Raw genomic sequence first — 13,435 nt, forward strand, 5'->3', positions numbered from 1 at the left:
TTAATAATAAATTTTTTTATGTAAGACTTAGATGTGTTTTCTCTTTAACTATTTATGTGCAACAATATAATATAGTAAAAGGTACAGCTATGATTTAGTATTCTCTTTATATTTTTTGCCTGCATAAACCTGCACACCATTTGATTAAATCAACTATTTCTACAATGCTATGTGGGACACCTGTATAGGACAGGATTTGGAACAATTACCAAATCTGTATCCAAGTTAAGTATTTCTACTGTCCAAAATTATAAAATAATTTTCAGAAAAATTTATTTATTTTAAATATAAGATACTTTAAGAAGATTAAGATTTTATTGAATAGATTTATTTCAATATTACCTTCCCCCCTCTCTATTTAATAATAATTAGGTGTAGATTTAAGGTCGTTAAATGAAAGATACTTTTAAAAATTTATATTTTTATTTTAAAAAAATAAAATTTTTAAATATATTTAATGAAATTTATTATTATGTTAAGATTTTATTTTAAAATATTTTATAATTTAGGACCGTGCAGGTATAAAGAAAACACAAGTCACAATCCGAGAAACGGTCAATATTGCCATTATCGTTACTGGTGTTTGGATAGTGGGAATAGATGTTTGCCCGGCCTGGGAATAGACTCTCACGTAAATATATATACTTGCAGGGATTATGGGCCCCTGGTGAAGTTGGGGGATGGTGAAGTTGTCTGAGAGAGTATAGTGATGTTTTTAGGGTCTTTTAATTAAACTCAAACGCCTAAATATTTTTAGTGTCGTTTCTTCCAACGTTTCAGAGAATAATTCAGGGTCCCTTGATTTGAGGGGATCCACTTCTATTACTTCCACCAGCAGTCTAGTATCATTGTGATTCTTACCAAATATCATTTTACTTAACTATCATCGGCAAATCATGTGGCCATCAATCACGTTAGGATAATGACTACTTTAATTAGTCCTCCAGATATTCATGGATAAAAGCAATGATAAAGTCTCTATATCAACAATCAACAATTATTCTAATAAGTTGCACTGAAGAACACAACTAATTATCATCAGAGATAATATCCCAACTTCACACACACACACACACAGTGGGCGTATACTTTTGGTTAGTAGAAATCTTGTCTCGTTAACAAATCTCAAGTTTGTGGGCAACGACTAAATAAAAATCAATGTTTTGTTCAAGATCACAAAAGCTCAAATAAATATGCCATAAACATATATGCTCCCACCTCCTTGCTCTTGCTCATCCTTCATTTGTTCAGGCTCTTCTCTCTTTAGATACAGAAGCAGATCTAAATACTCCACGTCTATCTGATAAATGCACTTCATATAAATATGAGCCCACGATGTGGATTGGACTGACAATAAATCTTGCGGCAATGAGATATACTTCAATATGGGCTATATTGGGTTCAGGATAATGGGCCTTCCTTATAAAGAAGAAATCAAATGGGAGGGAGCCACGTGGGAGATGGATAGCGAATGGTGGATGGTGAGTGGCGAGAGGTGAGTGGCCGTGTGTGGCTCGGAAGTTGGCAGACTCTCTGCGCTGCGGAGGATTGGAGTCTGTTTTCTGGCTGGGTGCTACCCAAATCATTTTCAAGGTTTAGTTAAGACAGAAAGATCGAAGGGAGTAGGAAAAAAAATGACATTAGCTCCTTCTCTGCCTCGCTTCCATTCCCCCTTCCTCTGTTGCCCTCTGAAATCCACTTCCCTCTGCAAGTCTTTCCCAATTCAGCGTAAACCCACATCATTTCCATGTATCAGAGCTATCGAATTCGATCAAAACACGGTTCCTCCACCTTCCTCTTCTTCTTCTTTACTCATTTCATATCTGTTGCTTCTTTATTTTGTATGAATTCTCGTTCGATTTGATGTTTTCCCCTTTTTCAGGTGGTGGCTGTATCCGTTGGTCTTGTGAGTGTGGCCATCGGGATTGGCATTCCAGTGTTCTACGAATCCCAAATCGATAATGCTGTATGTATCTTGCTTTCGCCATTCTATATGGTATTCTCATTTCAGTTTTGCTGCACCTTTCTAGTGTATTATAAATTTTATGGGACATTCATTCTCTTGGGTGCAGGCTAAGAGAGAAAACACCCAGCCTTGCTTCCCATGCAATGGTTCTGGCGCACGTGAGTCTTCCATATCTTTATTTATTTCTGGGACTCGGGATTCTCGCAGAATATTTTATGTCTTCAATCGCATTCCTAGGGCAAATTACTGAGTAATCTGGGATAATTGTAGCTGTAGACTAAGTCCAATGATGTGAGGACTACTGTTGAGAGAAGGGATTTAACTCCACTGTAATGAATGCATATCAATCACTGTTTGTTCCTAGCAGAAATGTCCGATTGTTCCCCATTCCAAAGAGAATTTCATTTTTTAAACATATTTCTCTTCAGAGTATGAACTAGGAGAATCTCAGGTTCAACCATTTTAGTGCGCATGACATTAGGCTGTGATCAGTTCAAGTTACAGTGAGAGATTAATTGCTTGTTCAGCTGTAGCCAGGGTAACAATTCTTACCTAAGACTTGTCCATTTTGTACTTTTCACTAGTAGGAAACGAAGATAAATCCTCATATGCAGCTTTTATGCCATAAGTTGCTCAAAATTTCAAAAACAAGCCCCCTTTGTTAAAGTTCACAACCAATTGCATCACAAACTTCCAGCTTCAAACTTCAAAAGGAAATTTTGCCACTGTTCTGTATTTACTTACAACTATTTAATTAGGACAATGACAGATTGGTTCCAATGGGCCCAATTAATTCAACTTATCTCTCAAATGCCAAATTTTAAGAATTTGCAAGTTCATTTTTTAATTCTACAATTTAATTGTAATGAATTTGCAACTTGTATTTCAAATTTTAGTAGCAAAAACAAATTTGTTTATTCTTTAATTAAAATTTAAAAGTTGCAAATTCATTATAATGGAATTGTAAAATTGAGAGCTGAACTTGCATGTTCCTAGAGTTTGACATTTGAAACTTAAGTTGAATCAAAAGGACTTCTTTGTCATTCTCCCTATTTAACTCTCTCCGTACTGTAGCACTCCTGAGATATACTAATCCGTGTATTTACTAATCTAAACTTGCCACACTGTTTCTCAGAGAGATGCAGATTCTGCATGGGAACAGGGAGCGTGACAGTAGAGCTTGGTGGGGATGAGGAAGAGGTGTCTCGATGCATAAATTGCGATGGTGCCGGTTCATTGACATGCACTACTTGTCAAGGAACCGGAATTCAACCTCGCTACCTTGACCGTAGGTATGGATGAATTTTCTTTTTCTTTTGTTTTTTTTTTTTGGTCTGACTTTTCCCCTCCATTGTACACTAGTTTTACACGGTACACTATAAGGCTGTGATGTCTATTTGAGCATGTTGAAGCCGTGTGAAATGAGATCTTTGTTTTCCAACAAAAGTTTAAGATATCACGGTTAACTGTGTCAGCTTATCTCGTGAAATTTGAAAATGTTGGTGCTGAGGTCTTGAATAGTATTGTAAAACGCTGTTTTCATGTTGAACAGAGAATTCAAAGATGATGATTGAGCTCAACAAAGACGAGGCAGGAAATTTGGAATTACTCATGAGGCCAATGTACTGATTGGATTTCTTTGCTGTATACATACTTCATCAAAATGTACAAATTGCATTCATGTTTTAATTTTTGTTTGCCTCTTTATCAGTGATACAATGCTTCCTCCCTTTCGTGACTTATCACTCTGTAAAATTTTTGAAGCGATTAGTATTTTGTTATTCGATTCTTTTCTATACTTGAAATTTGAAATCGAAATTATATCATCTTAAATGTGTTCATTTTACCGATGATTATGATCTCAACAATCAATAGGTGGCTTCTCTCCATTCCCTGAAAGTTTTCATATTAGTTTGTAGAGTTTATACGAGAGCTAACTGTCGTATAGCTAACATTGCGGAATTCCCGTTCTATTGAGCCCAGGTTTGGGAATGTTTGAAGGGATAACCGGATAAGCATATTTTGGATCTTGAAATGAACCTGCTTTTGTTTTCTTTATCTTGTGCCAAATAAAACGGACGAGGGAAGCCCTCCGCAGCCATCCAGATTTATTTGAATGGTCTAGATTTAATCTTTTTTTTAATTTTATTTTATTAAAATAAAAAATTGGATAAACTAAACAAAAATTTAATAAATCTTTTTATCAGTTTAGACAATCCAAATTTATAAAGGAAATTAGCTTAATGGCTTCAAAAAGTATAGCTTTCATAAATTATGAAGAAGATTTTTAAATGTTTTAAAATATGATCCATTCATAAAATTAATTAGATATATTTTATTTTTTTACCTTTAGATTAAATTTATTATTAAAATATATATATATATATATATATATATATTATAACTAATCCTTAACTGATTGAATCTTTATTTTTTTTCTCTAAATCATTCATTTTTTCTCTTAATATAAAATTGCTAGTGCTTTTTTTTCATCTTAGAGTTTTTCTTCTCTTTCTCTCTATTTTTCCTAAGAATATTATGAAGAGAACATTACATATTGAATAGAAATTTTCATTTTTGAAAGTAAAAGATTAGGTTGGAATCTATTATCTGTTATCAAATTTTAGTATTTTCACATTTTTTTAGTAAGATTGAATTTTTTGCAGACTGTGTTTAATTCAATTTGAGCAAATTATTATGTATTTTTTGTATTGTTGATCTGTAATACTACCTCATTGACATACATACATACATACATACATACATACATACATACATACATACATACATACATACATACATATATATATATATATATTAATGATAAATAAGCTCATGTTTGATTGTCTAATTATTTTGATCTGCAATAGTATATCAATGATATACAGAAGCATATGAATGATATAATATCGTGAATTAGTAATATGAAAAGCACATAATCATTTGCCCAAAAACAGATCAAATACGATCCATAAAAATTTTTGGATTCTTAGTTTATTACAGAGAGTCAAATGCCTAAACTAATAAAATAAAAAATATGAATATATTGCTCCATTTTCCCACCAATGTGCTTCGTTTTGTCTAGTATCGTTGATGTATCTCACCTTACATTTGTCTCTCGTAATCGTGATTATGGCTCGCTCACACTGCTCTACTGTCTCGTGTTCATCTCTCTTGCATGCAATTTCATCTTCTTTCTGCATTCATCTTGAACTAGGCCATTTTAGACTATATATCTCACATTCATTGCGTTCAGTTACAAAGATTTCTTGCATTTTGAATCTTTTAACATTTGCAAAAAGCAGATATTAAAAGGATAGTTTTATAAATTAATTATAAACTAATTATTAAAAAGGTCATTTTTAAAATTTAAGAAAGGATAGGCTATTTTTTTTTACTTAATTTTATGATATGGGTTATGTATGCAAAAGCCACTTTAATATATAAAATCTAGATATAATATTAAAAAATTTAATATTTAAGCTGCATTATCCAAAACATATCTAGATAGTTAATTTATAAAAAATAAAAATTTTAATATTAAAGCTACAATATTATATCTAAATCATATATATTAAATTTGGACCATTTAATTTTATAAAAAGATTTACTAAAATTTTTCATAGTTTATATAAATTTTTATTTTAATAAAATAAAATAAAATAAAAAAGATTACATCTGGACCATTCAAATAAATTTGGATGGTCTATGTTTACTTTCAGCTGCAGTGGAAGAGGGAAGCTAAGTCCAAATGAAACAAAGGGCAGCCAGAAAACATAGTTATTGACTTGTTCAAATAAGTACTTGGTTTCTTTTTTAAAAAATTATGCACTTATTATATTTTAATTAAAATTTTTTGAATAAACTCTAATAATAAAGACATAAGAAAATTGATTTAGGTTAATCATTTTTTGGAAAGTTTAATCCTTTTTTAATTTCTCTGGATCACTGCCCTGCATTGTTTGAATGAGAAGTTATGCAATATATATTTTTTTGACCATGAAGTTATGCAATATTTAATTTTTGGATTTTAAGATTTATTATTCTTTAAAATTGGTTTATCCTAAAATGTTTTATAAATATTTTTTTTTTGCCACTAGCATAGATAAAACCTTAAAATTAAATACACGAAGGCCTAAATTTTTTTTGGATAAAGAGGAGGATCAGAGCCTTATTGCGTTAAAACAAAAAAGCTAAAATTTTGAATTTGATAGCCAAAAATGCAAAGGTAAGAACTCATTTCAATTAATTCACTTATATCAGACTTGACTTCTCTTTATTTTTTTTTTACTTTTTATTTTAACTATTAAATTTATTTTTAAATAGTTGAAATATAAAATATAACTAATTTAATCTAGACTAAAATTTAAGATTTAGGATTATAATCAAAAAATAAAAAAAATTAATTTTATAAAGTATTAAATATTAACCATTTAAAAATGAATTTAATAATTAAGATGAGTAGTGAAGAGAAAATAAAAAGCAGGGGAAACGGGGTGAAGCTAAGTCCACTTATATTAGGGAAACCCTACTTCAAACCGAGGCCCAAAACGACGTTGAAATCATACAAACGAAAAGAAGGACAGGGTCGCTTTGTTTTCTTCCCGGCAAGCCGCTCTGGCACTCCACTCCACATTTCCCAGGTGAACGACAACATAGTAGAGTTCTGATCCCATAAGGATGTTGTACATAATCGGTTTGGGATTGGGTGACGAGCGAGACATCACGCTGAAGGGCTTAGAAGCAGTGAGAAAATGTCAGAAAGTATACATGGAAGCCTACACTTCCCTCCTTTCATTTGGTCTCTCTACTGATGGCCTTTCTAACCTGGTATCTTACCTTCCCTCTTTCTTTCAATTTAAAGCTCCTTTTTTTCCTTTTGAGTTTCTCGTTTTAGGTCGGAATTTTACTCGAGCTTTCCCCATAGGAAAAATTATACGGTAAAGCCATAACTCTAGCGGACCGAGAAATGGTTGAAGAAAAAGCGGATGACATACTTTCAGACTCTCGGGATGTTGATGTGGCCTTTCTCGTTGTTGGAGACCCTTTTGGGTATGTTTCCTTTGATATTAAATCACTGTTTACATTTATGTTATATGGCAAGTGGAAAACTAAGCTGTTGATCTTTGCTGCATTATGTTATGAAGTAGAACGCGGAGCAAATTTATTGCAAGTATTGAGTTTCCGCGAAATAGAGATTGAAGTATGTGTTAACACTGATGTCAATTCTGGTCTATGTTTTCCTATCGGTGATGAGGATTCTTCATGGAAGTACCTGCATTTTTCCTTTTTTGATGATCTTATATTGGCTTCTATACCCAGGGCAACAACTCACACCGATCTAGTTGTTCGAGCTAAGAAAATGGGAATTGATGTCAAGATAGTGCACAATGCTTCCGTGATGAATGCAATTGGGATTTGTGGACTTCAACTTTACCGCTATGGGGAGACCGTTTCAATACCATTCTTTACTGAGACATGGAGACCTGATAGCTTCTATGAAAAGATTCAAAAAAATCTAGAGATGGGACTTCACACGCTTTGCTTATTAGGTTGGTGTCTGATAACAATTGGCTGTTAGGCATTTCTATGAATCGAATTTCCAATAGTGTTAACAGTGAAGAAATTGCTGTTGCCTCTGAAAAACCTTTTAACATTTTAAGTCCAACAATTGTTTGCCAACTCATTTCGAAACTGCTGCCTTTGAAGTCTAAGTAGTGCAATAATGCAATAGGTTGATGCAAATGTAAGAGGGAATTGGTTTTGGTATATGAATGTGAACCCTGCTTATTCCTGCATTTGTTTATAAGCATAGCATATAACTTAACTCATTGAGATGAAGTTATTAACTACCTTCTTGACCTGGAACATCAAAGCCTAAATCATATGATTATCTAATAAGCAGTAAGCCATTATTATAACATTGAAGTCAATGAGAGCACTAGAAGCCATTCTTTTCTTGTAGGCTCGACAAATTACCTTGATCACCAAATTTTCATGAAGAAATGACCATTTTTTGCAACCTGCTACAAAGGTTCTCCCTGTCTGTTACTGAGAAAATCTAGTCCATATTATCTTATATTCTTTTGGAATGGTTACAGATATACGTGTGAAGGAGCCGTCATTAGAATCTTTGTGCAGGTTAGATTCTATTTGATTGACTCAGTGGTGTAGTTGCTGCAGTTTCCGAGTGTTTCTGCACTTCACCATGGCATAAGAGTAATTAATTGTATCTGATAAAATACTCTTTTTCTTTCTATCATCTTTGGTGCACTTTCAGCGGAAGAAAAATCTATGAACCACCTAGATATATGACAATAAACATAGCCATTGAGCAGCTCTTGGAGATTGGGCAAGCACATGAAGAACCTGGTTAGTTCCTTGACCATTGAGGTCTCTAGCTTTTTGAAGACTAGATTAGTTATATGTTCTTGATGCTGCCAACATTCAATGATTGAAAGCTAGATGTGGTCATGTGGATTGTGCTTTGTCTGCTTTAAAAACGTCATAATAAATGCATCATCAGATTCTTTTTTCTTCCAAAAATATTGATCTATCAATAAATTTATCACTGTATGAGATACTCCCTCCAGTCTTATTTATAAGTCATTTTTACCAACTATCAATACCAATACAACAAAAGTATGAGGAATAAAGTTTGGTAAAATTACAAACATAACTCGCAAAAAGTAAATAAACTATATAATATTATTTTTTTGTTTCTCTCTCTTTTACTTTTTAAGGTAGTTTGGACATTTCATTTGAAACAAAAAATTATTATCAATTCAATGGCTTATAAAGTGGACCATTTTTCCCTTATAGAAAGTGACCAATAAAGTAGACCTGGAGGGAGTATTGTGTTGCTATTTTTCATTGTGTTAACAAGAACATTTATAGCAGAGATATCACTTGGGTTGTCAATATGATTGGATATACACGATAAGAGTACATATTCTTCGTTGGCCATAGTTAAGGTTTCTGGTTGTTCATACACCCTTGGCCTGCAATTCATATATCAATTTATGACTTGACCTTGCAGCATACACAGAAGATACAGAGTGTGTTGGGTTTGCTCGGTTAGGAAGTGAAGATCAGATGATAGTAGCAGGTACAATGAGGCAGCTTCAGAGAATTGATTTTGGTGCACCTTTGCATTGCCTTGTCATAATTGGCAAGACACATCCGTTGGAAGAAGAAGTGCTCGATTTTTACAGATGTAGGACCCAGTCACAACAAGCATAGTTGTCACATTGGCTGAGGAATTGAATGCTTCGCTTAAAACTATTAGTTCTGAATGCAGAAAAGTGGGGCTGTTGATAAATGCTTTTTATGCATGACTACTTTTAGTTAAGACTTGCAGTTTGATTAAAATTCAGATATGCTTCTAGAGAACATTATGTATGCACCCAAGGCTGCCTGATTATTGAGAGAGAGAAAAGCCTCTGTTGCCCCCATCGGGTCACGTGTAAAGAAATTAAATGGGCTAGAGGTGGGGACATGACTGAAATTTGTTGAAAGATCCTGTACGAAACGATTCCACATGATTACTAAAGCTAGCGGAAATCCGTCGTCAGTCAAGAGATCATGTTTCATGTAACAAAGACACAAACGTCAAAATGTACAAGTGCGTTTGAAAAAAAAAAAAGTCACAAGACTTTGAAATTGTCAATCGATCCCTCTAAAAAAATCGCTGATCATATCATTGACTGAGAAGGCTAGTGGAACAAGCCACTGCACCTTACCAAAAATTTAAACTTGTAAATTTGATTTCTAGAAAGATGTTCATTGGGCACTATTACTAACTAGTTTCATTGAATGCGGCTGTGAACACGAATGGCATCGGAGGACGATCAGAGGTCATGAGTGCTTGAGTTGACATACAAAATGAATTAATCTAAAAGCATAAACAGAGAATTATTGCAGAAAGCTTGGTTGCGGTTTTCAACGATGTGGATGTGGACGTTAGAGCCCTTGTCCTTTGAAAATTCGAGTGATTTTCATTTTCAGATTGTCGACTCTGTTTGACGATGATTTCATATATGACTAACTGGAGAATTATAGAGATGGAAGCCACATTTGAAATCATTGAATAAAAGTTTCGAACAAAATGGTTCTATCTTTGCAAGCAACCTTTTGGTGGGACATTACTCCACATCATCTCGTATTAATTAAACTTCATGTTTAATCACTCTTCTTTTTGACCAAAACAAAAGGAAGTGCACTCAGTACCAGACTAATGACCATATGGTTCCCACTTCACACTCGGTGCTTATCCACAACCACGATCCAAGATTAAGAAGTCGGAAAAACAACACACAGTTCATCTATTAACCTCCACAGATGATCATCATTGTATCCACAAAAATATCGTGAATAGGATGCCACTTACTGGGAATTATATTGGGAAATAAAATCCCAAACTAAAACGCATCGGGACTGTAGAAATATCTACACGCAGAGTACAGAACTGTTGAGTGTGGACCAATTCAGCAAGCCAACTTTGGATTGGGTTATGCAGGTACGGAAGCCACGTGATGAGGTTAACTTGCTAAGTGAATAGTATGGTCCCTCACCAACCACAACAAGTGGGAACTAATATGGTAGTTCATAATCATGTCAACATTCTTAGAATTTCCATTCTAATTGTGTTCGTTTTAATAATTGCCTCCGTCCTTTTCCATCCATATCAATCTCTTTTGATTGAAAGCTGTATTTAACAACCCATCTGCTCATTCTAGTTTTTAAGCAAATAATAATTTATCAAAACAATGATCACCGACGCCAGACGTACAAGTGGACTTCACAATGTCTTCCATTTCAATCGCCCATTTCTTGTCAGATAATGCACAGTTAACTCATAATTAAAAAAAATACACCGTCTCGTCTCGAAGACAATTGAAAAAAGCAACAAAAACTACACAGTTAATCGTAAGCATGAAGAAACTAAAGAGAGTGATCGATACAAAAAAAAAATCTGGGGAACTGTGAAGCTGGCATCTACAGTCTACAAGATTGTGTGTGTAGGTTCAAATTAATATAGACCAGACGTGCGATGGCTGATGAACATAGAGAGAGATACAGTCAACGATAAATGTCTGACATGGCGGTTTGAGAGTGAGCCAAGTGTTGCTCCATCTCCCAGCTGAGCTTGGCGGCCTCGCCACGGTGCTTGGGCTCGTATTCCTGGTCAAAGAAATGGACGTCTCAGATGAATTTGACAAATTGAGAGAGGGACCCACAGTGAGGTCTCACGTGAGCCACGTGTACGCAATCTAAAATCCGACAAAAGCAACCACACTCATGACTGGAATTTGCATAATAGTATAGTATATACCTCGAGCTTGCACATGAGTTCTTGGGCAGTCTGGGCAGACACGATGATGTGACGGGCAGCCGGGGTCACGAAGCCTTCGTCCACAGCTTTATCTATGAATGACAGCAGTGAGTTGTAGTACCCATCTACGTTCAACAAGCCCACCTGCGTCCATTTTAAATTCTTTTAATTAATTATAGCGCTTTAACTACACATTAATAGTATCAATGATTAGAAGCTATCTGAGAAACTTCCTTCCTCATCAGAATTCTAAAATTAGTTGGACATGTGAGTCCTAAAATCCCGGAATTTTGGCGACGAGTTTCGTGACGTTTCGAGATCTTACTGGTTTATCGTGGATTCCCAGTTGAGCCCAGGTGATCACTTCCAAGAGCTCTTCAAGGGTTCCATATCCTCCTGCACAAATATATGCTTCTTTAATGACTTGGTTTACAATCGTGTGATGGTGATGAATGTTGAATACTGAAAATGGAAGTGAAATAAAACCTGGGAGAGCGATGAAAGCGTCGGCTTGTCGAGCCATTTCGGCCTTACGCTGGTGCATCCCCGACACCGCTCGAACTTCGCCTACTGGCTCTCCGGTGATCTGAATGAAACCCATTCGCTTCATTAAGTTAATTTTCTCTTACAAATTTTGAGATTCAATAATGATGGTGGTGCTGATCATTACCTCTCTTGGCATAAGAGTCTTGGGAATCACTCTGCAGCAGCAACAACAACAACAACAACATCATCGATAATCACCAGCGTCATAATCAGAGGAAGAAAGTGATGCGAAACAGGGAAAGGAGAAAGATGAGAAGTAACAATGGTTTACCCTAACACGTGGCGACCACCATCAAAGACGGCCTGAGAGACGAGACCCATCAAGCCGATGCTCCCTCCTCCATAAACCAAATCAATATTCCTCTCCACCTGCATTCCATTTTCACAACCTTCGTCCGTTAATCACAGGGTTTGAGAAATTTTAGTGGCAAAAACAGGGTACTCTGCTTCTGTGCAGAGGTTGTGATTTCGTGATTCCAAAGCACTGGTTTGAACCCAGATTCTCAACTCTCAAGCAAATAACAGGATTAAATTAAAATTGAGTGTTGAAGATTAAGGAAAGAAGAGGAAAAGGGAATATGGATTACAAGTTGTTTAGCGAGCTGAATAGCAGCGAGCTGGTAGCTGGGGTTCTTGCCGTGGCTGCTGCCACAGAAGACGCAGATGCGTCGGAACCTTGACTTGACGGGTTGCTCTTCCTTATTAGCCATAAACAGAAAAGACCTTGCACTATGGGGTGTGCACAGAAATGGTTGGGTTTTGGTGTGAGAAATTTGTGTGTGTGGAGGGATATAAATAGAGGCACAGGACGAGAGAGAAAGAGAGAAGAGAAGAGAGAGAGAGAGAGTTTGTTATTATATGTCAAAGCGCGCAGGCAGCGATGGCTTCTTCGAAAGGCAAAAGAAAGCGCCCAAAAGTGAGGGAATGAGAAATGGTGTCCTTCATCGCCATTGGTCCGTCTTTTATAGCAGTATCATTATCCGGCTCCGCCTCCATTTATCTCGTCATTTCTCAATTTCTCTTTTCCCGATATTTTCACCTTTATTCTTTAATCTTTTTTCGCCAGGCCCATGTATTCGTGTTCATATTCAAGGGTCATGTGTAATTGGATTTTTAAAATTAATAAATATTAAGTATTATTAACTTGATAGTTTTATAAAAATTAATACTATACGATAATTATAAATAAATAATAATTATAATAATAAAAGTCTAAACTGTAAATTAAAAAATAATAATTATAATAATAAAAGTCTAAACTGTAAATCAATAACAACTTATAAAAAATATGAATATTTTGTTTTATAAAAAATATTTTTCATGATATATAAATAACTTGTTTTACTTTAGCGTTTGTTGCTCCTAATGCATATGTAAAATATAAAAAATGTTATTCCTCTTTTTTACTGTGCACAAACGTCATCCTATTGTAAGTAATTTTGTTCAAACCTTGATTGGGTATTAAATGTGTATATTTTTTTAAAAAAGATGTAAACATCGATTTTTCATGTTATAAAAAATTAATCTTTTTCACTAAATCTAATATGGTAATAATTAAATGCTCTTAGAAAAATTTCAAACAATGTTTT

At 34.6% G+C, this 13,435-nt stretch overlaps 3 protein-coding genes across 4 annotated transcripts; 2 read left to right on the plus strand and 1 right to left on the minus strand.

Annotated features, from left to right (window-relative positions):
* The first annotated feature begins 1,486 nt into the window (after positions 1-1,486).
* On the plus strand, positions 1,487-3,792 carry LOC129318771 (protein SPA, chloroplastic). Its single transcript, XM_054963709.1, has 5 exons — positions 1,487-1,781; positions 1,883-1,966; positions 2,073-2,124; positions 3,102-3,258; positions 3,519-3,792. Exons 1-5 carry the CDS (start codon positions 1,635-1,637, stop codon positions 3,538-3,540), a joined length of 462 nt encoding a protein of 153 aa, XP_054819684.1. The 5' UTR covers positions 1,487-1,634; the 3' UTR covers positions 3,541-3,792.
* Positions 3,793-6,529: 2,737 nt separating this feature from the next.
* LOC129318647 (probable diphthine methyl ester synthase) lies at positions 6,530-9,635 on the plus strand. Its single transcript, XM_054963531.1, has 6 exons — positions 6,530-6,796; positions 6,894-7,018; positions 7,289-7,518; positions 8,068-8,107; positions 8,247-8,338; positions 9,006-9,635. The coding sequence occupies exons 1-6, from the start codon at positions 6,647-6,649 to the stop codon at positions 9,206-9,208; spliced, it is 840 nt and encodes a 279-aa protein (XP_054819506.1). The 5' UTR covers positions 6,530-6,646; the 3' UTR covers positions 9,209-9,635.
* Positions 9,636-10,754: 1,119 nt separating this feature from the next.
* Positions 10,755-12,762, minus strand: LOC129318699 (cytokinin riboside 5'-monophosphate phosphoribohydrolase LOG1-like). 2 transcript variants are annotated; one of them, XM_054963606.1, is made up of 7 exons: positions 12,434-12,762; positions 12,118-12,215; positions 11,971-12,001; positions 11,787-11,886; positions 11,626-11,696; positions 11,301-11,444; positions 10,755-11,149 (listed from the first exon to the last, which is right to left on the minus strand). In XM_054963606.1, the coding sequence occupies exons 1-7, from the start codon at positions 12,554-12,556 to the stop codon at positions 11,048-11,050; spliced, it is 669 nt and encodes a 222-aa protein (XP_054819581.1). In that variant the 5' UTR covers positions 12,557-12,762; the 3' UTR covers positions 10,755-11,047. The 2 variants fall into 2 exon arrangements, with proteins under 2 accessions (XP_054819581.1, XP_054819580.1); XM_054963605.1 differs by having other exon boundaries at positions 11,626-11,886.
* Positions 12,763-13,435: the final 673 nt, after the last annotated feature.

The sequence above is a fragment of the Prosopis cineraria genome, unplaced genomic scaffold, assembly GCF_029017545.1.
Source record: "Prosopis cineraria cultivar Desert tree isolate PC_DT_omini unplaced genomic scaffold, ASM2901754v1 PC8, whole genome shotgun sequence".
NCBI lineage: Eukaryota > Viridiplantae > Streptophyta > Magnoliopsida > Fabales > Fabaceae > Prosopis > Prosopis cineraria.